This window comes from Acipenser ruthenus, chromosome 36 (genome assembly GCF_902713425.1).
Source record: "Acipenser ruthenus chromosome 36, fAciRut3.2 maternal haplotype, whole genome shotgun sequence".
Lineage (NCBI taxonomy): Eukaryota > Metazoa > Chordata > Actinopteri > Acipenseriformes > Acipenseridae > Acipenser > Acipenser ruthenus.
In genome coordinates, this window is record NC_081224.1 from 2,765,270 (window position 1) to 2,793,090 (window position 27,821).

Below are 27,821 nucleotides of genomic sequence, written 5' to 3' on the forward strand. Positions count from 1 at the left end.
CACAGAACACAACATGTGTCTGATCCTACCAGACGAGACCACCGCAGAGCCTTCACATGAGACTCTGCTTATCTGGGAGAAGTCTGCATCCACTGTGCTATAAAAGGCAGGACTGGCAGAAGGACAGACAGAGGCTCTGCACGTCTCACTCAGCTGTGGTGCAAGATGGCAAAAGTTCTTCTCATATCTGTTCTGCTCGTTTTCATGACTTGGTGCGGCACGCATGGCAATGAAGGTAAGATACTGCACAAACCAAACTTAGGTGCTGTAGAATATAGGTGCTCTAAAACACACAAACCAGCACTCACGCGCGCGCGCGCGCGCACACACACACACACACACACACACACACACACACACACACACACACACACACACACACACACACACACACGTATTTTATTTATATAGACCATAGTAAAATGACAGCACTGTAGAAAAGCATAGGCAAGCATACTAGTTTGCAAATATATATACTGGCCTACAGTTATTGAGGAGTTTAGGGTCCAAATTCTGTTTCTTAAGCATAGGCTTTAACACAGCTACCTTAAGTGCTAAGGGAACGATACCGGAGAAAAGTGAACCATTTATAATTTTTTTAAATGTGGGTATTAATAGCACCAGAAACTTGTTTTAAACGTTTTGTAGAAATAGGATCAAGCGAGCATGTGGTAGATCTCATATGCTGCCAGTTCTTGTAAATGAATCAAAGAAAAAGCCTCCATAGTATCCTGAACAGTTCTTATTGATCATATTGCGCTAGAATCCTCCTTAATAGAAGGTGCTGTGTAATCTGATTTCTGGTGTCCAGTATTTTTTTTTTTAAAGTTTAAAAAGTCATTGCAGCTAAGAGAGGAGCCAATGTCAAGGGAGGGACTATTGGGGGGGGGGGGGGGGGGGGGGGGGGTAATTAATTTGTCTAGGGTAGCAAAAAGAAATCTAGGATTATTTTAATTTGTTTCAATTAAATTAGAATAATATGATGATCAAGCCAACTCCAGAGCCTTCCTATATTTAACCAGCTGGCCCTTCCATGCGATGTAATGAACGTCCAGTTTAGATTCCTGCCATCTCCATTCTAGTTTACGACCCTCATATTTCATCTTACGAGTTGTATCATTAAACCACGGTGAGCTTTTTTTAAAAGACGCTCTCTGAGTTTTTATTGGCGCTACAGTATCTAAGACACCAGTCAAGGTGGTGTGGTAGGTATTAACCAGCTCATCTACTGATAAGGACTCAGAGAGTGGTCATTCGGTCCAACCCAAGTTTCAGTTAAAAAGAGAATATCAATGTTGTAATCCTGAATAAAATCACTAATTAATAGACAGAGACCCGACATTAAATAAACCTAGACGTAGATCGGTCCAGTCAAGACCATGTGATTGAGCAGGGAGAATAGTAATTTGATTGCTGTAGCACACACCTCTGTGATTACTCAGCGGGTGGTGGGGATAGTAGGATACTTTAACCTCAATTGTAAATACCTCTTTAGATCCCCCCCCCCCCCCCCCCCCCCACTCCAGCACCTAGTTTATTTTCTATAGTACACAGATTATTATTTATCCTGTATTTAAAAACCTATTAGAGCGCTGCGTATGCTGGCATGAAGCCACATTGATTGTCTCTACCTCTAAACTATGACTTGCTCCCTTTCTATCCCCTGGATAGGTGGTTTTCAATGTTGGCTGCTAGTATGCCTGCCATGACAGTTCAAATGCAACCCATCTTTCCTGTAACAGTTTGGCCGATTTGTCATTAAGCCAATATTTTCCTGAGCACACCATACTGAAAGCTACTTATTTATTGCCAAAATCCTACCTACAACTTTGTATTTACCTGAGAAAATTACCCTGCAGTTTTTCCTTCAGTTTACAATACAACTGTTTGAATTCATTCTTTAAAACTTCAGTCTGTTTGTCACGTAAATCATGAATCCCTACGTGTACCAACACAACTGAAGTTCTTTTAGAGCCTCCCAAGAGTAAATCAACTCTTTACTCAATATCGAGAACTTTTGCTCCTGGAAAACAGACAAGGGACTTGTTTATCTGGTCTTTCCTACAAAAAGTGCAATACAGAATCCTCCACAACTGTAACTCGCTTCTCAGTATTACCAGGCTGATCCAAAGCATTTTCACAACACTGCTGACTAAATCATTTCCGGTATTGCTCAAAGCTATAAATCTGGTACATAATGTCATTTGTTCTGATGATCTATTTTCTGTCGGCTTTACTCTCCTTCCAGCTCTCTTACTTCTAACAGGAACCCAGTTCTCTTATAACTGCTGTTTCTTCACTCTTCTTGGTGGTGGCACTCTTGAAGCATCCAGTTCTGAATCCAAGACCAACCATAAATTGTTCAAACACTACGTCAAAGGTTTTATCAATGAATTTCTCATGTAGACTTATGTCTCTTAGTGTAACAACCTGATGTTCATGTTCTACAATTCAGGTTTCCAGGACAACAATGAATTGCCATTGTTCACATTATTATTATTTATTATTATTTTTTATTTCTTAGACGCCCTTATCCAGGGCGACTTACAATTGTTACAAGACATCACATTATACATTATTTCACATTATACAGATATCACATTATTTTACATACAATTCCCCATTTATACAGTTGGGTTTTTACTGGAGCAATCTAGGTAAAGTACCTTGCTCAAGGGTACAACAGCAGTGTCCCCCACTGGGGATTGAACCCACAACCCTCCAGTCACGAGTCCAGAGCCCTAACCACTACTCCACACTGCTGCCCCAGCTGTCACAGCTGTAGTTATCATGATAGTCCTCAGAGTTTACAACAGTGAACATTCCACAGCTAACACGCCTCATTGCACATTTAGAAGGATCCATACTAATCACAGACATAAAAACAAATGAAATAAGTGAATGACAGTCAACACCAACTGTTTCTCCGTACTGTAAGTGCAAAAGAATGGATGGGCCTCCTAGTGCAATGCATCTTCCTGCTGCTGGATTGAAGCTGGGCCTCTGTTGCAAATGCAGGCTGAGCTTCATGGTGCAGGTGGTTGCCTTGGGATGGCCGATAGGTGTTGCACACATGAGGGGGGGGATGTGTGGCAGAGCGGAGGTTTTGCACGTGTGTGTGTGTGTGTGTTATTGTGGTTGGCTCAGGTGTAGAGGAAAGGCTAGGGGCCGAGATGAACACCTTTGCACAGTCACCCACTGTACACTGGTTTGGGGGAAATGTTTAATTGTCTAATTGCCAAAGTGTGTTATAACGGTTAAAAAAAGTGTGGAATGTGGCCAGCGGGTAATTGATTAATTGGCAATTAACCCCTGGCCACATAGTATACAAGAACAAAAGAACAAGGCTTGGCTCCATCCTACCTGAGTGACTTACTGGCGCCATATGTTCCAGGGCGGCTGCTCCAATCCCAGGATGCTGGTTATCTAACCATTCCAAACATTTTAACAAGAAAAACACGTGGTAGAGCATTCGGCTATGTGATGTTCTGCATATGTTAAAGCGCTGTGGCAACTTATTGTGAAAGGCGCTATAAAAAAAAAGTTTGTCTGGTGAGTGTGTAGGAGCGTGCAGCAGAGTAGAGAGAAAGAAAGAAAGAAAGAAAGAACAAAAGAAAGAAAGAAAGGAATGCAGAGAGCAGCAGGTTGTGCTCTCTGTAACTGTACACCAAGACACCAGCAGCTTGGGTGTATTTTGGAGTGTTTTGTTTAAAGGATTTATTTTGTTCCTGTGTTTTGTTTATTTGTTAAATAATAAAAGTGCGCGAGAGCGCTAAACTGCAGTTTCAGTGTCTGAGTCTACTAATTCAAGGGCGCAGACCAGCCTTGACCGGGGGGCGATACCACACAGCTGTATTGGTCCAGAGATGAATATAAGAAATCATGTTAAAGCAAAGTTGATACGGCTCATTCATTTCATGTGGTAAATCTGTTCTGTGGTAAAAATCTATATTTGAGTAAGGTAAAAGTATAAGAAACTAAATCAATTAGATGAACGTTTCAGCTCGTGCCTTCTTTAGCAGACACTTGTCTGAGTTTCTTATTGTTTAACCTGGATCAAGTCGATTGTGATTATTGAAGTTATTGACTGCAAAATGAAGCACAGTGAAGTCTGAAGCTACTTTACAAATTTTAATCTGAAACACACCTTCCCCCTTTTCCCAGGTGCGTTCTCCTTCCACATGGATGACGTAATCCGAATCGTGGAGGACCTGGAGCGTTTGAACCCGGAGCTGGAGATCCTCGATGCTGTGGAGCTCCTACGCTCAGCGGGACGCTACGACAGCGCGTACCTTCGACTCCTGCTGGGAGACGGGACGAGGGGTGACCGCAAGCCTGTGCCTTCAGAGCTGAGCCAGGATCAAACACACTTCATCAGCAGCCTTCTTAACCATGAGGTCTCGGGGGCCAGGGAGGGAGGGGTGGTCTTGACTCCAGATGGCACTTCGGTGGCTGTCGCCCCTCTTCTCATTGGCATAGAGGCCGGGCTGAAACGGAAGAGGATTGCCCTTGAAAAAGTAGATGTCCTGTACGCAGCGTCCCTGGCGAAAAATTTAGCCTTGTCCTTCGTCGGTCACCACAGGAGGCAGAACAGCGAGCGTCTGGGGCCGGACGGCTGCTGGGATAACGTGAAGACGCCCCAGGTTTTTACCCTGATGGGGGACCCTTCTCCAGCCACCGACGCGCTTATTAACGGAGCGCTGGATGGCGTGATTTTGGGGGACCAGCTTTCGAAAGAGGGCAAGCCCCCCGTACTGAGCGCCCTGCTGAAGAGGTATTATCGGTACGGGGCTGAGGCAGCAGCAGGAAGCTCTCCCGGACTGCAGAGTCGTTTTAGACGAAGGAATTTCGCAGCGCTGGTCAGTATGCCGGTCCTGCAGAAGCAGACAGTGAATTCCCTTATTCTGTACCGGGAGATCAGCAGCCTGCTGCCCCTGAGAGACATCGAGGGGATCGTAAGAGAAGGGCTGCAGGATTTCCAGCAGAGGTACCTTGGTAAGTGAAGACGGCTCCTTATCATGGTTTTCCACACATTCACTTAGCCTCAGTTATAACCCCTTCTCTAATGATTTCTTAATTACATTTTATTTTAATTTTGTGAACTCCATGGAGTTCGAGAAGTTGCCCTGCCAAAACTTTGAAAAAAGTGGCATGCATTATACAATAGAGATATTAACGTCACAATCATGCACGCAGTGACTGAAGGGAATAATATTGATACACCAGGTTTTCACAATGCCCTGCCTTGCTTCCAAGTGCTTCCCTAAACTTTATTATTCTGCCTAACATTCACCATCATTCACTTATCTATCACCACACGCAGCGCTCCAGACCTGCCGTCTTTACACCTTAACAACTACATCTCCCAAAATGCAATGTCTTTAGTTACAAGGAAACCGTACACAAGAAAAACCAAACCAACACACATTATCCAATAGCCCTGTTGTCTTTGCAGCCAATCACAGTAAGAATAAGAAAATTTCGAAGCTACACAGGTTGAAGCGTAAACACCCCAGTCCAGCTACAAATCCAACTGGAACCATCGTCAGAGGCAACCGCTACAAAAAGATGCCTGTCATATTAAACTAACTGTTTCATAACTAATTAATGCATTTCCTTATTTTATTTATCTGTATGGCTTTATATTGAAGTTTTAACATGTTCACTGAGTTTAAGAATTCAATGTTAAAACATAAGTAACGTAATTAAATTTGCAGAGTCATAAGAACATAAGAAAGTTTACAAATGAGAGGAGGCCATTCGGACCATCTTGCTCGTTTGGTTGTTAGTAGCTTATTGATCCCAGAATCTCATCAAGCAGCTTCTTGAAGGATCCCAGGGTGTCAGCTTCAACAACATTACTGGGGAGTTGGTTCCAGACCCTCACAATTCTCTGTGTAAAAAAGTGCCCCCTATTTTCTGTTCTGAATGCCCTTTATTTAATCTCCATTTGTGACCCCTGGTCCTTGTTTCTTTTTTCTGGTCGAAAAAGTCCATTGGGTCGACATTGTCTGTACCTTTTAGGATTTTGAATGCTTGAATCAGATCGCCGTGTAGTCTTCTTTGTTCAAGACTGAATAAATGCAATTCTTTTAGCCTGTCTGCATACGACATACCTTTTAAACCCGGGATAATTCTGGTTGCTCTTCTTTGCACTCTTTCTAGAGCAGGAATATCCTTTCTGTAATGAGGTGACCAGAACTGAACACAATATTCTAAATGTGCTGAGCCGATAGAGCCTCGTAGAACACATGCGTGGTTGTACAGCAGTTCAAAGTAACATTGCAGTTAAAATGGAAGGCTCTTTTTTAATGCCTACCCCATTACCATTAAAGATTGTACAATATTTATAGAGATTACTCATGACTTCAAGGTAATGTTGCATTTTACCCCCTGAAAATACATTTTACTCCCTCAGTGTTAAAATTAGAGGGTAAGCTACTCCCAGACCCAAAACCTTTACCATACCTTGTTATTCTTTACAATGATCCCCTATGCTTTACCCTGCTTTCACTGTGATCTTTACTACACTTTGCTATGCTTTTACTATGATAAACTTTTATAAGGGTTACTATTACTATCCAATAGCTTAGTTCTGCATACAAGACCTCGCGCCTATCTTGTGTAAAAGTGCAATCCCATTACATAAGCTCTTGCTCCTACTTGCGTGACCATGCTGTAGAAATCTTTGCAAACTCATAGCAAAGCACGAATTCATGCAACACACACACAACCAGGGAAGAATCGAATATCAGGAAAACGCAGATGATACACAGAGAGATATCTCTTGAACCTTGCAGACTGCCCCCCGGTGATCCCACGATGTATGTGGGGGGCTCAGCCGTACCGGGGTACCCCCACAAACCTGACGCTGCCCCTGAGCTTCCTGTACATCCACCACACTCACCAGCCAGCCCAGCCCTGCACAAGCTTCAGCCAGTGCGCTGCCGACATGAGGAGCATGCAGCGCTTCCACCAGGAGGACCGCGGCTGGGACGACATCGGATACAGGTCAGCAACCACCAGGGGGAGCCGTAGGGAGAGCGTTTGTGTTGGTTCAGGTCTTCACTTTCATTTGTAATACAAAGAGAATATGGTACAGGGTGTTATATGATTGTGGAGCGGCAGCGCCACAGCCCAGATGGCATTTGCAGGGAGAGAGAGACTCAGACACAGAAAGCTGCAGGTTTAATGCACTCTTTATTACAAAAAATAACACGGACAAAACACTAAACAAGCCACACTTAACAAAGTAAACAGCACAAGGGCCAAAACAAAAGGGTCTACAAAAACTCACACACACAGGACGAAACAACATAGCACGGTAACGCCAAACATGGACCTCCACCTCTATCACCAGCATTAATTCTCTATTACCACCCGTGACCACCTATTTTATATACCTGTTATTCAATTTTCGGCTCTAGCCACATTCCCACATGTTTTGACAGGGAGAAATTTAACCCCCTCCTTGCAAACCCAATATTCCACACACACGTTCAACTCAGCAGGGCTTAACGATACAAACTAATATCCACTCCATAGAGGTCAGAGCAGCTACCTATACATACTAGTCAGCTAGTTTTAAACGGTTATAGGATAGGTGCGCAATACCTACCTGAACCGGGAGCCATTCTCACAGGTCAGGATAGGTGCGCAATACCTACCTGAACCGGGAGGCATTCTCACAGGTCAGGATAGGTGCGCAATACCTACCTGAACCGGGAGGCATTCTCACAGGTCAGGATTTGGAGGATGCCGTCTCAGTCCAGAATAAGTCCTATTAACCCTTCTTCACTACTTGCAAATATAAGCTTTAGTTGTTGCTCGGTAAATGTGATCGTTTTCTACCTGCAGCTTTGTTGCGGGTTCTGACGGCTACCTGTACGAGGGTCGCGGGTGGGAGTGGCAAGGTGCCCACACCAGAGGGCACAACTCCAAAGGCTACGGCGTGAGCTTCATCGGCGACTTCACCTCTGTCCTCCCGGACGCCTCAGCGCTCGCCCTCGTCAGGGACAGCTTCATCAAGTGCGCAGTGCAGGGGGCGCGCCTCGTCCCCGACTTCACCGTGCATGGGCACCGGCAGATCGTGAACACCTCCAGCCCCGGGGACGCGCTCTACTCCGAGATAACGACGTGGAAGCACTTCAAGGTACGAGCTTCCAGAATACCTGAAACTACACATTTAGTGTGTCCAATTATTATTTTCCCTCCCAATGCTCTCCCAATTTGGAATGCCCAATCACCTTTCCCCTCACTGCAGAAATTCCCCACATGGCTCAGGAGACCCGAAGGTTCAGTGGGCATCCTCCGATCCCACGACCGAGCCAGCTTCCTTTTCAACTCAGGAACTCGAGAATGGATGTCAGCGAGCTACTGACGTCTGGAGGACGAAGGCCAGCCCTGAGAGTGTCCTCCTTTCAGCTCACTGGGCGCCTGACCAGCAGGGTTCGCTGTAGCGCGATGAGGAGAAACAGTCCCCGACGGTTTTGCCTCCCTGACCCACGGAAGCGCCAGAGCCAATGCGATTCTCCCTTCGGAGACTCCAGTGAAGACCAGCCTACTTCACCCACTTAAATTACTTTCAGTGCCTTTTGTAATTTAGTTGCAAACATGATGAACAAACATACCATAGTTCCCTGTCTTTTCATATTTGGAGTTTACTGACATAGGCTTAAAAAAGAGATTATTTGTGATATTTTAAAGAATTGCATTATTAGGGATGTGGAACCAGTACTGCTGTCCACAATGCTATTGTAAATATTGCATTGCACTGTGTTGAACAAAGTACTGCACTTCTGCAATAAATTGCAACATGTGAACAACTCTGTCATCTGCGTGTGTCTTAAATTCCTGTTTAACTCTTTTTTTGTATTTTATTTTACAGGAAGTCCAAGCACCAGGAAGAAAGCCCTTTGAATTCGAAAAACAGAATAAAAGTTCAGTCAAATAATATATATTTTTTAAAGCAGATTTATGCAAGCAGCTGTGTGTTACATTTATTAAATGCACTTGTTTCATTTGAATGATAACGGTAGTGAAACACAAATACCAACAGAATATACAGTGTAAAATAAAGGCTATATTAACTTGTAAAAGGTACTCAATTGTAAAAGGTTCTAACACATTAAGTACTAAATTAATTTTTCTTTGACAAAATAAGAACACAAGCTGTATTTATGTAATTTGATGCATATAAAGTAAGAAGCAACTTTACAAACTACATGTAAAACACACCTTCCCCCTTTTCCCAGGTGTGTTCTCCTTCCACATGGATGACGTAATCCGAATCGTGGAGGACCTGGAGCGTTTGAGCCCAGAGCTGGAGATCCTCGATGCTGTGGAGCTCCTACGCTCAGCAGGACACTACGACAGCACGTACCTTCGACTCCTGCTGGGAGACGGGACGAGGAGCGACCGCAGGCCTGCGCCTTCAGAGCTGAGCCAGGATCAAACACACTTCATCAGTAGCCTCCTTCACCACAAGGTCTCGGGGGCCAGGGAGGGAGGGGTGGTCTTGACTCCAGATGGCACTTCGGTGGCAGTCAGCCCTCTTCTCGTTGGCATAGAGGCCGGGCTGAAACGGAAGAGGCTTGCCCTTGAAAGCGTAGACGTCCTGTATGCAGCGTCCCTGGCGAAAAATTTAGCCTTGTCCTTCATCGGTCACCACAGGAGGCAGAACAGCGAGCGTCTGGGGCCGGACGGCTGCTGGGATGACGTGAAGACGCCCTGGGTTTTTACCCTGATGGGGGACCCTTCTCCAGCCACCGATGCGCTTATTAACGGAGCACTGGATGGCGTGATTTTGGGGGACCAGCTTTCGAAAAACGGCAAGCCCACCATACTGAGTGCCCTGCTGAAGAGGTATTATCAGTACGGGGCTGAGGCAGCAGCAGGAAGCTCTCCTGGACTGCAGAGTCGTTTTAGACGAAGGAATTTCGCAGCGCTGGTCAGTATGCCGGTCCTGCAGGAACAGACAGTGAAGTCCCTTATTCTGTACCAGGAGCTCAGCAGCCTGCCGCCCCTGAAAGACATCGAGGGGATCATGAGAGAAGGGCTGCAGGATTTCCAGCAGAGGTACCTTGGTAAGTGAAGATGGCTCCTTATCATGGTTTTCCAAACATTCACTTAAGGCCGCGACAAGCGAAAATGTTGAATAGGATTGAATCCTATTTTTGTACGATTTCTTCATGCAAAAACTAGGGAATTGAGAAATTCCAGAACAGTTTCAAAATGACAGAGGAAAAAAGAATATTTACCGTTGAAAAAACTTTATTACAAAGATCATCACAATTATAGAAATACAGAGATGAATCACAGTATGTGGGAGGAACTGGATAAGCCTGGTGTGTGTGATTTATTGCCATATATGAGGAAATACTATCAGAGAAGACACTCATAATTTCCACATCATGTTAACAAATACGTAGCAGTCTTGATCAGTTTTGTCAACAGCAATTTTGAATAGTTTTATAATTCTGGCAGTTTTCAAATCTGTCGCATCGTGTCTGTGTCGCTTCAGGCGTGTCTGGTCATGTTGTTGCGAAAGTAAAGGTCTCCACACACTCGACGCAATACGATTTGTCCTGCGATAAAATGGGTCCTTTCGCTGCAACACTACCTTCAGACCAGTGGTGACAGGCACTCGCGATGTGATAGGCGACTCTCCTGATTGTATCATCAGCTGGGATGACAGTATGACAGTCCTGTTATACAGCTCATAAAAATGTAAAATACATAATAGCTTTTCAGAATACTTATTTCAGTAAAGGTAAACGAATCATACACACCAGCTATATCCAGTTCACTGGAAATGGACGGCCAGATGTTCTCCCTCATCATTTTTGTGTGCAAGAGAAGCTGTTCCTCATTGGTCAATCCCCTATCTGCCGCGCGACAAAATTGCAAAAATAGACACCAATCCCATTTTCTTCTCATCGCTTCAGTGTCTCTACAGTGTCGCCCGTTGCATCGCAGGCAGTGTGAGCGGCTCGTATCAAAAATATATGTTTTGGTTTTTTTTTGTCGTGATGCAGTGTGTCGTACAACACATTCGCTTGTCGCATCGTGTCGGGTTTGTAGACGCCGTAACTTGTCGTCCGATGAAAAATCGCATCATCTTGTGTGTATCGGCCTTTAGCCTCTGCTAGAACCCCTTCACAAATTATTTTTTACTTACATATTTTAGAAATTTTGTGAACTCTATGGAGTTCGAGAAGTTGCCCTGCCAAAACTTTGAAAAAAGAGGCATGCATTATAAAATACATAGAGATATTAACATGTCACAATGCCCTCCCTTGCTTCCCTAAACTTTATTATTCTGCCTAACATTCACCATCATTGATTTATGTATCACCATACGTTTACTACAGTATTTTCACACTGTATTTTTGCAGTTTTCCCATGCGTTCTCACAGGTCAGGCAACCCAGGGTAAACCATAGTTTACCCTGGGTTGCCATGTTACCATACCTCGCTATTCTTTACAATGCTTGCCTATGCGTTACCATGCTCTCACTGTGCTTTATTACACTTTGCTATGCTTTTACTATAATAAACTTTTATAAGGGTTACTATTACTATCCAGTAGCTTAGTTCTTCATACAAGACCGCGCGCCTATCTTGTGTAAAAGTGCAATCCCATTACATAAGCGCTTGCTCCTACTTGCGCGACCATGCTGTAGAAATCTTTGCAAACTCATAGCAAAGCACGAATTCATGCAACACACACAACCAGGGAAGAATCGAATATCAGGAAAATGCAGATAATACACAGATAGATATCTCTTGAACCTTGCAGACTGCCCCCCGGTGATCCCACGATGTATGTGGGGGGCTCAGCCGTACCGGGGTACCCCCACAAACCTGACGCTGCCCCTGAGCTTCCTGTACATCCACCACACTCACCAGCCAGCCCAGCCCTGCACAAGCTTCAGCCAGTGCGCTGCCGACATGAGGAGCATGCAGCGCTTCCACCAGGAGGACCGCGGCTGGCACGACATCGGATACAGGTCAGCAACCACCAGGGGAGCCGTAGGGAGAGCGTTTGTGTTGGTTCAGGTCTTCACTTTCATTTGTAATACATAGAGGATATGGTACAGGGTGGCTAAGACACAAGCTGATATCCATACTGTTTATTACTCATTATTAAGGCTGCCACGTTTACATTTTTACTACCTGCACTAAACTAACGGCACTGTTAGGGGAGCCTTTTCAAGAAAATAAAAACTGGTATATTAATAAAAAAAAACAATAGCTTTCAACTGGGTATTATTACACATTATTGCACATATACTATAGTAGTAAGCAGTACATAATACACTTTTCTTTTAAGATAGAAAAAAATTAGATACAGAAGTATTTTGTGTGCTTCTGTGTTGGAATACAGAGCATTCGAAAAGCACGTGGCTAATTAACATAAAGCAGGATTTCATTATAATAACTTGCCAGTGAACTTTTTGGATGGGGCCCCACAGATAAAACAAATTCCAGTCTGGCAAATAGAAGTGTCTTTAAAGAAAGCTAAGAGAAATGTGAAAAACAAACTCTGCAAGATGCACTACCTACACTGCTAATGGTAGTCCCCCTGACACCAATAAGGTTCTTGTGTAAAAAGGTTTTACATCAGTAGATGAGTTTTTAAATATTTAGGATGCATGCTATTGTATATGGTACAGCTACTTATAAATACTGGTGTGCAACAATCTCACATGCAATAATAGCAACAGAGATAAGCCTAACAAGTATTCCTGTTGCTATCGTCAAAGGAAACACATATGTAAAAGAAATCGGAGTATAATGCAGTTTGCAAAAAAAACAAAAACAAAAAAACATGAATTTTAGGGCATTGTGGTGGTATTATTTATTTATAGTTCCCAAGTTTTATATTAATTCATAGTTATTTTATGTGAATTATTAAATATCAATGACAAATCTTGAACAATGGTAAATGTTAACAATCAAATTTTATTTTATTAAAAGTTAATATCCATTGGTTATTGATAAAACACAAACAACACAGTTATTGCAAAATATACTCCCAGCCGCAATATACTAGTCAGGTAGTTTTCAACGGTTACAGGATAGGTGCGCAATACCTACCTGAACCGGGACCCATTCTCACAGGTCAGGATAGGTGCGCAATGCCGACCTGAGCCGGGAGCCATTCTCACAGGTCAGGATAGGTGCGCGATGCCGACCTGAGCCGGAGGTGTTCTCACAGGTCAGGATAGGTGCGCGATACCGACCTGAACCGGGAGGCATTCTCACAGGTCAGGATAGGTGCGCGATACCTACCTGAACCGGGAGCCATTCTCACAGGTCAGGATAGGTGCGCAATGCCGACCTGAACTGGGAGCCATTCTCACAGGTCAGGATAGGTGCGCGATACCTACCTGAACCGGGAGGCATTCTCACAGGTCAGGATAGGTGCGCGATGCCGACCTGAACCGGGAGCCATTCTCACAGGTCAGGATTTGGAGGATGTCGTCTCAGTCCAGAAAGAGCCCAAAGAATTGTATATTGGACCGGTTTATATATGCATCTTAACTCCGGCGATGCCCTTATGTGGCTAATTGGCTAGTGTATCGTCCACGCTCCTGCTTCTCAGCAGCTGATCACCCTATATTAAGACATCATAAGACTGACCCAGTTTCTCATCTTTCTTATACGTTATTATTAACACTCTTGTGATTTACATTACCACATTCTTACCACCTGAAATTCCATGAATTTCTGACTGTATTCAACAGTAGTATTTCCTGTGTTAGCAGGGCGCCTTTTCTTGGTTCAACTAAAGTACACAAGGTTAGACCTCTCTCTTCTCCTCACATGACAAACACACAACTTGATTTTTAATATGATCCCTTCTTTAGTTCATTTCTAACTCTACAGCAGTATTCTAAAGGTGCTGCGTTTAAATATTGCAAATATTAGTTTTAGTTTTTGCATGGTAAATGTGATCGTTTTTTACCTGCAGCTTTGTTGCGGGTTCTGACGGCTACCTGTACGAGGGTCGCGGGTGGGAGTGGCGCGGCGCCCACACCAAAATGCACAACTCCAAAGGCTACGGCGTGAGCTTCATTGGCGACTTCACCTCTGTCCTCCCGGACGCCTCAGTGCTCGCCCTCGTCAGGGACAGCTTCACCAAGTGCGCGGTGCAGGGGGCGCGCCTCGTCCCCGACTTCACCGTGCACGGGCACCGACAGGTCGTGAAGGGCACCTCCTGCCCCGGGGACGCGCTCCACTCCGAGATAACGACGTGGAAGCATTAAGGTACGAGCATTTACAATACTTTATCTGCAAAATTATTTTTATTTATTTTTTCTAAATTTTTTGTGTTCAATTATTTCCCCCCCCACCCCCCCCGATTTTCTCCCAATTTGGAATGCCCAATCGTTTGCCCATCACCGCAGCAATTCCCCACATGGCTCAGGACACCCGAAGGTTCAGTGGGCGTCCTCTGATCCCAAGATCGAGCCAGTTTCGTTTTTTTACCCAGGAACTCGACAGCGGATGCCAGCGAACTACCAAGCTCCGGAGGACAAAGGCCCGTGCACGGTGAAGTCGGGGACGAGGCGTGCCCGCTGCACCGCACGCTTGGTGAAGCCATCCTCCTTTGAGCTCAATGGGAGCCTGACCAGCAGGGTTCACTGCAGCGCGGCGAGGAGAGCCAGAGCCAAGTTTACTAACATAGGGGATCATTTGTGATATTGCATTATTAGGGATGTGGTATTAATTTGACAGAACCAGTACTGCTGTGTCAATGCATTCCACTACGTTATCCAAAATACTGCACTTCAGCAATAAAATGCAACATGTGGATACTCTGTCGTCTGCGTGTGTCTTAAATTCATGTTAAATGTTTTTTTTTATTTTATTTTACAGGAAGTCCAAGCACCAGAAAGAAGGCCCTTTGAATCGGTTCCATGCAAGCAGCTGTGTTTTGTTTATTAAATGCACTTGTTTCATTTGAATGATAACGACAGTGGAACTCAAATACCAACAGAATATACAGTGTCAAATATAAATAAAGTTTTATTAACCTGTAAAAGGTACTAGATTGTAAAATGTTTTAACCCATTAAGTACCAAACAAAACTTTCGAACAAATAAGCTGTATTCATGTAATTTGATATATCTAATTCAGTATGCTACCGTTCTAAAATTTTTCAATCTTTTAGAGGTGTAAAATGACAGGTATATTTACAGCATATATTCCCAGCATCCTGTTTTGAGGGCAGTCAAGTCAGACGTGCCCGTATTCAGAGCAGTGAAATTTCACACCGGCTATGAAGCTCAACACATAGAAAATGGAGCTTGATCACCTTGTAAAACATAAAGAAATGTAAAGCTCCAGTTTTTATTTTATATGGGCATCTTAGTATATTTCCAGAATTAACAGTTACATTTAACAAAATTAGAATAAGTTATCATAACAATATAGTTAAAGAGAAAATTAAAATAACAGGTAGATGCCAGTTAAAAATGCTTAAAAACATTACAAACTAGCCTGTCCTCAAATGAGGACAACGGCACTTAATGGGTTAAGCAGAACCCTGTTTCACATCTATGCCCATTGGCAGGTCTTGTATAAAGACAATCTGCTCAATGTCACCCCTGTCAATGTCTCTGCTCAGCATCACCCCATTGAAATGTCTGGGGCACAATATAACGGTGAATGGGGTCAATGCTTCTGATAATATCACTGGTTAACATGATTCGCATTTAGCAGTTATAGAAGTGATTTTCACTGGCCTCAATTACAATTGTGATTGTGTAATTCATAACTCATTCTAATTACAATGTAATTGTAATTGAATTTGGCACACCTGCGTAATTGTAATTATACCACATCACTGATCAATTACAGTTCAATTACACATGAATTTGTCATTTTATCATCATTTTCAACCACTTTTTCTGACCCCATTTGATTGAAAAAAAAATTAAATAAAAGTTAGCTAGTAGGTTTCTGTATTTGTACCTGTGATTGCTGCTGGGTTATTTCAAATAAGAGTAAACATGTTAACGAGTGTTATGTTTACTTTTTAGCACATTTGTAATTATAATTGTATTTACTGCAGCATAATCATTGAAGTCATTGAGTCATTGAGTAATTGCAAAATGAATCCCAGTCAGGTATAACGTCCAGTACTTTTAATCATTTTAATATTTTAATACACTACTATAATACTCATTTAATTGCCTAACCCTGTCTTGCTGAGAACTTGTTTTTATGCATTTAATGTCTGAGAACCTTCAAGAGAGGTAGCACCTGTTCTTGGTAAGATAAAGGAGTTACTGACTGCATGCCAAGTCACGATAAGCCAAAACACACTGAAGGTAATGGGATTGTGAATCCGGAGTGACTGGAATTGTTTCTGAACACAATAGGATTGTAACAGTAATGGCAATTTCAGAAAAACAATTCTGCTGTAACTAATTATAATTGAATGAGGTTGCTTGCCTAGGCAATATGGCCGCCTGGTTTGCATACTGCTGCTAGGAGAGTTTTCATGGTTGTGTCTGATCGAATCCTTCTATATCTATGGTGTCTAGCCACTGTAACACATAGGCAATGCAGGGCTTGCCATTGCACACACACACAATACAACGACACGAAACACACCAGACAAGAACACCATAATGGCACATGTACACAACAGCACATCACAAAAAAAAAAATACTATGGGACTGATTGGGCGCAACCCGGGGTTAATCAATCAAATGACGCTAATAGCAGGGTTTGTGATTTACTAGTGCAGCATGCGCGTTCTTTAAGGGTAGCAGCAGAACTGTCACAAGGCAAAGAAAAGTCAGAGGGAAAATATAAAAGGTCAATTGAATAATTATTTAGCACGTGTATTGTGTCTGACTTCATTATAATTGTGCCATATAATGTACTCTCACAGGGAAAACATTGAGCCAAGACAAAGAGGTGCATTTGCACTGCTTCACTTGAGTTTAGAAAACCAGCTCTTATTAGTATTATTATTATTATTATTATTATTATTAGTAGTAGTAGTAGTAGTAGTAGTAGTAGTAGTAGTAGTATCAATAGCAGCTAAATCCCAGTTGCTTGAATGTACAATATGTAAATCTTTTTCATAATCGTGGTAGAAAGACACAGTGGTCAATAAGGCATGATAAAAGGCACACGACTGTAATATTTACCAGATGTCACTCGCGCATTTCCTCCAAAAGAACTGTGTTTTTCCGACAAATACTTGACCCTCTTTCAGCATGTTCCGTTTCTTCAGCAATGATTTTGGCAAATAAAGCAAAAGAACACGGACAACAGCACATCATGTAAAGTATTCTCCATGTTGGGCATGATGGAAAAGGGTTTTTTCCAGGGAGAACTTCTGCTCTAGTAATCAGCGAGAGAGCCGAGTGCGTTTGGAAAGTGCAATGTGAAACCAATAGAACTCTAGTCTGGATGAAGCTGCAAGTGAACCAAACAAGCAAATCTCAATGCACTTTAAAAGCAAAGCAAATTTCGCTTGAATTTTTCTGCTGTGAAACGAAACAAAGCAAACCTGAAAAAAATTAGCCTGTTTGCAAGTGAACCACGATTCGCCTCACTTGAAAGTGAACTGGGTGTGAAAGTGCCCTTATTTAACAATCATAGCTGACCAACTGAGAACAGATTCTGAATTACAGTGGTGACCCTGGGAAAAACAGATAAGGAGACTTGTCAAGGTTCTAGAGAATTGATCTAGGACACTGAGGTTAGTGAACCCCAGTGCATCACACCCAAGTGGAGGGACCATTAAAAAAGACAAACCATCTGCCAAACTAAAACTGTGGATCTCAAGCCTGCCCTTAGAAACGTTTAGTAAAACCATAGCAAAGTAATAAAGCCTAGCGAAAGCGCTGTGAAGCGTAGGCAAGCATTGGAAAGAATAGTGAGACCTGAATGGCCTCCTCTTGTTTGTGATCTTTTTATTTTTTTGTAACTACAGCTGCAGTGCTGCACTGCGCACTCTGATGCTCTTTTGTTATTTATTCAGCTGAATCAGTAAACACCGAGTCCTTGACTGCGAGTGACCAACAGAGGAGTGGAACGAGTTTGGAAATTCCCACAGAACACAACATGTGTCTGATCCTACCAGACGAGACCACCGCAGAGCCTTCAAATGAGACTCCGCTTATCTGGAGGAAGTCTGCATCCGCTGTGCTATAAAAGGCAGGACTGGCAGAAGGACAGACAGAGGCTCTGCATGTCTCACTCAGCTGTGGTGCAAGATGGCAAAAGTTCTTCTCATATCGGTTCTGCTCGTTTTCATGACTTGGTGTGGCACGCATGGCAATGAAGGTAAGATACTGCACAAACCAAACTTAGGTGCTGTAGAATATAGGTGCTCTAAAATACACAAACCAGCACACACGCACACACACACACACACACACACACACACACACACACACATGCACACACACAGACGTATTTTCTTTATATAGACCATGGTAAAATGACAGCACTGTAGAAAAATATAGGCAAGCATACTAGTTTACAAACATATATAGCCAAGCAGACTAACTACAGCAAATCAGCCATACCTTCAGAAACCCTTAATCATAGATAATGAGGAAACTCAAGTCCAAATGTGTTGGCTAGAGCCTTCACGTTAGACGACAGCTGGAGTAAGCGCTTAGTACAGCATGGGAAGGTAAGAACTGATTTAGATACTTCCTGTAGTTGTCCTGTTGTTGTGTCTTGAGGATAAAAAATATTAAGACAACGTGTAAAAGCAAGCGGCGTCCATTTCACCAGCCAGCAATACAAAATTAAACTTGATTCATACTAGCTGTTCACAAGATAGAGCTGCTCGTACAGCTATACAGACACTGTGACTGATCCAGCCTGTGTTACACACATCTGTGGTTGAAAATTGTTATGATAGCCGTATTGGACCAGAGATGAAAAATAAGAATCAATGTTAAAATAAAGTGTGTCATTTATTTACAGTAGCGTGCAGATTTATTCAAACACCCCATTGCTTCTGTAGTTTTGATTTGTTATGCATATGAAATCAAACCACTGGAACTGGAAATCTAGGTAATTAGTGATTATCTAATTTAATTGATGACTTTAAAAGGCCACCTTTGCAAATCATTTAAAATAGTAAGAGAAAAGGAACACATAGTCACACATGGTAAAATGCAGGAGACTTTTTAGAAGTAGTTTATAATTAAAGCACAAAGTGGTCTAACATTTTCACACACTGGTGCCTATTCTTTCTATATCACTGATTACTGACAGAAAATTGAAATTCTCACCCCCAGAGGTTTTCATGCAGGTAGGTATACAAAGGATATAAATGACACATCTTGAGAAATCACTGCTGGATTTTAGATATTTCTGGTAAACCTGGCAGCTCCTGAACCCAGGTCAAAAGCACCTGGACACAAACTATATAAAAAGATAGATATATACAGTATATCTGAGTAAGGTGAAAGTATAACAACCTAAATCAACTAGACAAACATCTAAGGCTTAAGTCGATTATGATTATGGAAGTTATGGATTGAGTAATTACTAAATAACGTCCAGTACTTTTAATCATTTTAATATTTTAATACACTACTATAATACTCATTTAATTGCCTAACCCTGTCTTGCTGAGAACTTGTTTTTATGCATTTAATGTCTGAGAACCTTCAAGAGAGGTAGCACCTGTTCTTGGTAAGATAAAGGAGTTACTGACTGCATGCCAAGTCACGATAAGCCAAAACACACTGAAGGTAATGGGAATGTAAATCCGGAGAGATAACTGAAAGATCAGCACAACCCATTGCCGGCTGCTGCTTCTTCCCAGACAATCCATCATTATAGTGGGGTAGTGGGGGGGGGGGGTGACGCAACTAAGACAGAGAGTGGAGAGATAAAGAACAGAGCTAGCGAAACCGAGAGACTCAGACTTTGAAGAAAAAACACAGAGCTATCTGACCTTTTCCGAAGCTACCTACCGATTGAAGGACAGACGCCCGTCACCTGTGCTCCCGCCTAGAATCTGGGGTGATGTCCATTCTCAGTGTTAGACTTACTGCTTATATATTTGAATGCGGACTGACTGTCTTTGCTTTGCTTCCTTCTTTCTTCCTACACCATCGGCACCTATTCTGAAATCATTAAACGGTGCAGGCACCCTTTGTGGTCCCATAATCTTACAGAAGCTACTTTACGAACTACAATGTAAAACACACCTTCCCCCTTTTCCCAGGTGCGTTCTCCTTCCACATGGATGACGTAATCCGAATCGTGGAGGACCTGGAGCGTTTGAGCCCAGAGCTGGAGATCCTCGATGCTGTGGAGCTCCTACGCTCAGCGGGACACTATGACAGCGCGTACCTTCGACTCCTGCTGGGAGACGGGACGAGGAGCGACCGCAAGCCTGAGCCTTCAGAGCTGAGCCAGGATCAAACACACTTCATCAGCAGCCTCCTTCACCACGAGGTCTCGGGGGCCAGGGAGGGAGGGGTGGTCTTGACTCCAGATGGGACTTCGGTGGCTGTCGCCCCTCTTCTCGTTGGCATAGAGGCTGGGCTGAAACGGAAGAGGATCGCCCTTGAAAGCATAGACGTCCTGTACGCAGCGTCCCTGGCGAAACATTTAGGCTTGTCCTTCGTTGGTCACCACAGGAGGCAGAACAGCGAGCGTCTGGGGCCGGACGGCTGCTGGGATGACGTGAAGACGCCCCGGGTTTTTACCCTGATGGGGGACCCTTCTCCAGCCACCGACGCACTTATTAACGGAGCACTGGATGGCATGATTTTGGGGGACCAGCTTTCGAAAGAGGGCAAGCCCATCGTACTGAGTGCCCTGCTGAAGAGGTATTATCGGTACGGGGCTGAGGCAGCAGCAGGAAGCTCTCCCGGAGTGCAGAGTCATTTTAGACGAAGGAATTTCGCAGCGCTGGTCAGTATGCCAGTCCTGCAGGAGCAGACAGTGAAGTCCCTTATTCTGTACCGGGAGCTCAGCAGCCTGCCGCCCCTGGAAGACAATCTCATTGAGGGGATGGTAAGAGAAGGACTGCAGGACTTCCAGCAGAGGTACCTTGGTAAGTGAAGACCATTCTAAGTGCTTCCCTAAACTTTATTATTCTGCCTAACATTTACCATCATTCGCTTATGTATCACCATACCTTTACAATGGTATTTTTGGACTATATATTTGCAGTTTTATCATGATTTTTCTGTGGTTATACTATAAATTTACCATAGTTTACCCTGGGTTGCCTTGTTTATTAAAGCACTTTCCTATACCTCGCTATTCTTTACAATGATCCTCTATGCGTTACCATGCTCTCACTGTGCTTTATTACACTTTGCTATGCTTTTACTATAATAAACTTTTATAAGGGTTACTATTACTATCCAATAGCTTAGTTCTTCATACAAGACCGTGCGCCTATTTTGTGTAAAAGTGCAATCCCATTACATAAGCGCTTGCTCCTACTCGCGCGACCATGCTGTAGAAATCTTTGCAAACTCATAGCAAAGCACGAATTCATGCAACACACACACAACCAGGGAAGAATCGACTATCAGGAAAACGCAGATGATACACAGAGAGATATCTCTTGAACCTTGCAGACTGCCCCCCGGTGATCCCACGATGTATGTGGGGGGCTCAGCCATACCGGGGTACCCCCACAAACCTGACGCTGCCCCTGAGCTTCCTGTACATCCACCACACTCACCAGCCAGCCCAGCCCTGCACAACCTTCAGCCAGTGCGCTGCCAACATGAGGAGCATGCAGCGCTTCCACCAGGAGGACCGCGGCTGGGACGACATCGGATACAGGTCAGCAACCACCAGGGGGAGCCGTAGGGAGAGCGTTTGTGTTGGTTCAGGTCTTCACTTTTCATTTGTAATACATAGAGAATGTGGTACAGGGTGGCTTAGATACAAGCTGATATCCACTCCATAGAGGCCAGAGCAGCTAACTATACATACTGTATATTACTCGTTATTAAGGCTGCCACGTTTATATTTTTTTGTCAACATGTAAACTATCTGCAATAAACTAACGGCACCGTTTAAACGATGGGTGGGGCCTTTTCAAGAAATATGAAACTGGTAAATTAATATTAAAAAAAAACAAAAAAAAAAACAATAGCTCTCAATTGGGCATTATTACACAATATTTCACATTTATTATAATACTAAGCAGTACATAATACACTGTAAATTAGATACATACGGAAAAGTTAATTGCACGTTTTATAACACAAGTATCCCTATTGGCATTGTAAAAGACAAAATCTGTAAAAACATATTTTTTTGCAATGAATTGGAGTATATTGCAATTTGCCCCAAAAAATAAATAAAATAAGAAAGTTAATAAACATTAATTTTAACCCACAGCAGTACTCTAAAGTTGCTACGTTCGAATACTGCAAATATTCGTTTTCGTTTCTTCCCAGTAAATGTTATATTGTTTTATGCATTTTTATTTATTTATTTATTTTTACCTGCAGCTTCGTGGCGGGTTCTGACGGCTACCTGTACGAGGGTCGCGGGTGGGAGTGGCAAGGTGCCCACACCAGAGGGCACAACTCCAAAGGCTACGGCGTGAGCTTCATCGGCGACTTCACCTCTGTCGCCCCGGACGCCTCCACGCTCGCCCTCGTCAGGGACAGCTTCACCAAGTGCGCGGTGCAGGGGGCGCGCCTCGTCCCCGACTTCACCGTGCACGGGCACCGGCAGGTCGTGAAGGGCACCTCCTGCCCCGGGGACGCGCTCTACTCCGACGTAATGACGTGGAAGCACTTCAAGGTACGAGCATTTAGAATACTTTATCTGCAAAATTATTTTTAAGTACCTGGAAACATGCTGAAAAATGCATACCATAGTTTTCTGTCTTGAAATTTGAAGTTTACTGACATGTGCTTGAAACAGTGATTATATGTGATATTTTAAAGAACTGCATTCAGGGTCATCCTTTCAGAAAAACACACACACAGAGACAGGCAGAGAGACTGAATCACACAGACACGCAGAGAGACTGAATCACACAGACACCAGAGCAACTGAATCACACAGACACGCAGAGAGACTGAACCACACAGACACGCAGAGACTGAACCACACAGACACGCAGAGACTGAACCACACAGACACGCAGAGAGACTGAATCACACAGACACGCAGAGACAGACTGACAGACAGACACACAGAGAGACTGAATCACACAGACACGCAGAGAGACTGAACCACACAGACACCAGAGCAACTGAATCACACAGACACGTAGAGAGACTGAATCACACAAACACTCAGAGACAGACTGACACACAGAGAGACTGAATCACACAGACACGCAGAGAGACTGAATCACACAGACACTCAGAGAGACTGAATCACACAGACACGCAGAGAGACTGAATCACACAGACATGCAGAGAGACTGAATCACACAGACACGTAGAGAGACTGAATCACACAGACACGCAGAGAGACTGAATCACACAGACACGCAGAGCGACTGAACCACACAGACACGCAGAGCGACTGAACCACACAGACACGCATAGAGACTGAATCACACAGACACGCAGAGACAGACTGACAGACAGACACACAGAGAGACTGAATCACACAGACATGCAGAGACAGACTGACAGACAGACACACAGAGAGACTGAATCACACAGACACACAGAGAGACTGAATCACACAGACACGCAGACAGACTGACAGACAGACACGCAGAGAGACTGAATCACACAGACACGCAGAGACAGACTGACAGACAGACACACAGAGAGACTGAATCACACAGACACGCAGAGAGACTGAATCACACAGACACGCAGAGAGACTGAATCACACAGACACGCAGAGAGACTGAATCACACAGACACGCAGAGAGACTGAATCACACAGACACGTAGAGAGACTGAACCTCACAGACACGCAGAGCGACTGAACCACACAGACACGCAGAGAGACTGAATCACACAGACACGCAGAGCGACTGAACCACACAGACACGCAGAGACTGAACCACACAGACAAGCAGAGAGACTGAACCACACAGACACGCAGAGAGACTGAATCACACAAACACTCAGAGACAGACTGACACACAGAGAGACTGAATCACACAGACACGCAGAGAGACTGAATCACACAGACACTCAGAGAGACTGAATCACACAGACACGCAGAGAGACTGAATCACACAGACACGCAGAGACAGACTGAATCACACAGACACGTAGAGAGACTGAATCACACAGACACGCAGAGAGACTGAACCACACAGACACCAGAGCAACTGAATCACACAGACACGTAGAGAGACTGAATCACACAAACACTCAGAGACAGACTGACACACAGAGAGACTGAATCACACAGACACGCAGAGAGACTGAATCACACAGACACTCAGAGAGACTGAATCACACAGACACGCAGAGAGACTGAATCACACAGACACGCAGAGAGACTGAATCACACAGACACGTAGAGAGACTGAATCACACAGACACGCAGAGAGACTGAATCACACAGACACGCAGAGCGACTGAACCACACAGACACGCAGAGCGACTGAACCACACAGACACGCATAGAGACTGAATCACACAGACACGCAGAGACAGACTGACAGACAGACACACAGAGAGACTGAATCACACAGACATGCAGAGACAGACTGACAGACAGACACACAGAGAGACTGAATCACACAGACACACAGAGAGACTGAATCACACAGACACGCAGACAGACTGACAGACAGACACGCAGAGAGACTGAATCACACAGACACGCAGAGACAGACTGACAGACAGACACACAGAGAGACTGAATCACACAGACACGCAGAGAGACTGAATCACACAGACACGCAGAGAGACTGAATCACACAGACACGCAGAGAGACTGAATCACACAGACACGCAGAGAGACTGAATCACACAGACACGTAGAGAGACTGAACCTCACAGACACGCAGAGCGACTGAACCACACAGACACGCAGAGAGACTGAATCACACAGACACGCAGAGCGACTGAACCACACAGACACGCAGAGACTGAACCACACAGACAAGCAGAGAGACTGAACCACACAGACACGCAGAGAGACTGAATCACACAAACACTCAGAGACAGACTGACACACAGAGAGACTGAATCACACAGACACGCAGAGAGACTGAATCACACAGACACGCAGAGAGACTGAATCACACAGACACGCAGAGAGACTGAATCACACAGACACGTAGAGAGACTGAATCACACAGACACGCAGAGAGACTGAATCACACAGACACGCAGAGCGACTGAACCACACAGACACGCAGAGCGACTGAACCACACAGACACGCATAGAGACTGAATCACACAGACACGCAGAGACAGACTGACAGACAAACACACAGAGAGACTGAATCACACAGACATGCAGAGACAGACTGACAGACAGACACACAGAGAGACTGAATCACACAGACACACAGAGAGACTGAATCACACAGACACGCAGACAGACTGACAGACAGACACGCAGAGAGACTGAATCACACAGACACGCAGAGACAGACTGACAGACAGACACACAGAGAGACTGAATCACACAGACACGCAGAGACAGACTGACAGACAGACACACACACACTAAATCTCATTTTCAAATTTATGGTACCTTTTCTTTAGATCAGGGGTGTCAAACTCCAGCCCTCGAGGGCCGCAGGGTCTTCTGGTTTTCATTACAACTCAAGCTCTCAATTAACATAATTGACCTAATAATTTGTTGAATTTGACATATTTAATATTTTTCAAGGTCTCTTACAGTTGATGGTTTTAAAAATGCTCTTGATTCAAGGTACACTACCTATGAAACATTTTGAAGCCTGGAGAGAAGTGTTAAATGTGTCCAATTAATCAAATAATTAGACCAATTAAGTAACTGAGAGCTTGGGTGGAACGAAAGCCAGAAGACACTGCGGCCCCCTCTCCAGGAGCTGAGTTTGACACCCGTGCTTTAGAGCATAGATTTATAAATATTGTACCTGAGCATAAGCAATGTATGTACCTGCCACCAGGGGGTCCACAGAATTAATTGTAGAGGGCGGAGGGGCAAGGTGTTTAAAGGTTTTCGGGTATCATGGTTTTGTATTGCATAATAATTCTTCTTAGCCTCATTTACATTAACAACTCAGACTTAAACGAAAATGCGATGAACACCAGTACTGTAAATGTGCCTCTATTAGGGTTGCCCCTAATTTTATTTAAATATAGATGCTCAGAAATAAATAAATAAATAAATAAACAAACAAACTAACTTTGCCCAGTGGAGCTTTGAGAGAGTAGCTCATACCCACACAGCAATGAGCAGTGGTGACTCTAGCCTTCATATTGACTCAGATTAGCAAATTCAGATTAATGAACGTCCAGAAATACAGAGTAACATTGTTTAAGCATTGTTTACTGAGACAGGTAAGGTTTAAAAATAACACTGATAGATTTTTTTGTTTTCTCAGTATTTATTATTTAAGACATGTAAAGTAAATTACTAACAATTAATTAAGATTGGGTCATTTTATATGCATTCTGAGACCCCAAAAAAGGTCAAATTTCAGGGTAATGTATTTTAACAAGACAAATATCTATTTACATATTTGTTCTTAACCATTTTTTTTTGTCTGAAAAATATGACTGCTTTGAATTTTGTTTTGTGAACTTCAGCAAAGACATCCCTAATTGGTTTTTGCATAAAAATCTTAATATATAAATTAGTCTGCTTTCTTTAGCCTTCTATGGCGTACAGAAAAAAAGTAATATGGTGACATTTCAATTTTATAGCTTTAAAACATTTCTTTACATCTATTCTTTGAAACAAAAAAAAAATGCATGTCTTCTGGCAAAATATTAAGATATAATGGATTATATGCAGTAAAAAGCACTCGTGAGTAAGTGTCAGTCAGCACAAGGATTTCCGACAAGAAATCAGTTTTCAGGAATTCAGAAATGCTCTCTGTATCTGTGTGCCTCACAGTTACTCTGTGTTTTACAAGCAGTGTTAGCCCAATCAGTCCATCACTTTTGACCACTTTGTTACACTTACAGGCAGCACATTTCGTGTTGACATCGTAACAGGATTTCTGAGAACTGCTTGCTGTAGAGTGGTGTGTGATTTTTTTTTTCAGTGTGTCTTTTTTTTTATATGATCGCTCGTTGTGATCACTTCAGCTTCCTCAGCTGGTGCATGTGTGATCGAGGACTTTTTTCTAAACAGAATGAGATTTAAAATCATTTGAAAGCAAACTTTCCTTTCACTCTGGGTGCTGGCATGCTGTCAGAACTGCAGTAAATGGTACAAAATACAACGCAAAACATATGCAACGTACGCTCACGTGACCTTTCCTTAGCCCTACCTTAAATTAACATAATATTAATCTCAGGAGTCATTTACTCGCCAGCACCTGTGTTTTTGTCGTGTTTAACTGTATCTCCCTTTTTTAAATGACCCTGAGCACTGTTTGATGTGTTTTGGTTTCTAAATTAAAAACAGAGAAACTATTAATTGCAAAAAGTCACAAGAAAACACCAAAAACCAGAAGCTCTATTGTGTGTGCGTGGGCGTGCGTGCGTGCGTGGGCGTGTGTGCGTGCGTGTGTGCGTGCGTGTGTGTGTTTGCGTGCGTGCGTGCATGTGCGTGTGCGTGTGCGTATGCGTGTGTGCGTGTGCGTGCGTGCATGTGCGTCTGTGTATAACTCGTCTCGACACTTAAGAGAGGGAGGATGTCTTGGAGATAGAGGTAGTCTGTCAGTTCTGGGAGCAGGAAGTACTTGC

The 27,821-nt window shown here is 43.6% G+C and overlaps 1 protein-coding gene across 4 annotated transcripts in view; it reads left to right on the forward strand.

The window, feature by feature from the left end:
* LOC117968264 (uncharacterized) overlaps positions 1 to 27,821 on the forward strand; it is a 32,036-nt gene continuing 4,215 nt past the window's right edge. Inside the window, exons 1-9 of one of the 4 annotated variants that reach the window (XM_059008072.1) lie at positions 2 to 235; positions 4,165 to 4,995; positions 6,801 to 7,011; positions 7,858 to 8,152; positions 8,888 to 8,939; positions 9,255 to 10,085; positions 11,800 to 12,010; positions 13,978 to 14,273; positions 14,886 to 15,051. In XM_059008072.1, the coding sequence (XP_058864055.1) occupies positions 166 to 235; positions 4,165 to 4,995; positions 6,801 to 7,011; positions 7,858 to 8,152; positions 8,888 to 8,939; positions 9,255 to 10,085; positions 11,800 to 12,010; positions 13,978 to 14,272 (2,796 nt within the window). In that variant the 5' untranslated portion in view covers positions 2 to 165 and the 3' untranslated portion in view covers position 14,273; positions 14,886 to 15,051. Of the gene's footprint in view, positions 236 to 4,164; positions 4,996 to 6,800; positions 7,012 to 7,857; positions 8,153 to 8,887; positions 8,940 to 9,254; positions 10,086 to 11,799; positions 12,011 to 13,977; positions 14,274 to 14,885; positions 15,052 to 21,599; positions 21,811 to 22,487; positions 22,786 to 27,821 lie in introns of those variants that run through there. The other 3 variants (XM_059008070.1, XM_059008069.1, XM_059008071.1) reach the window with 3 other exon arrangements.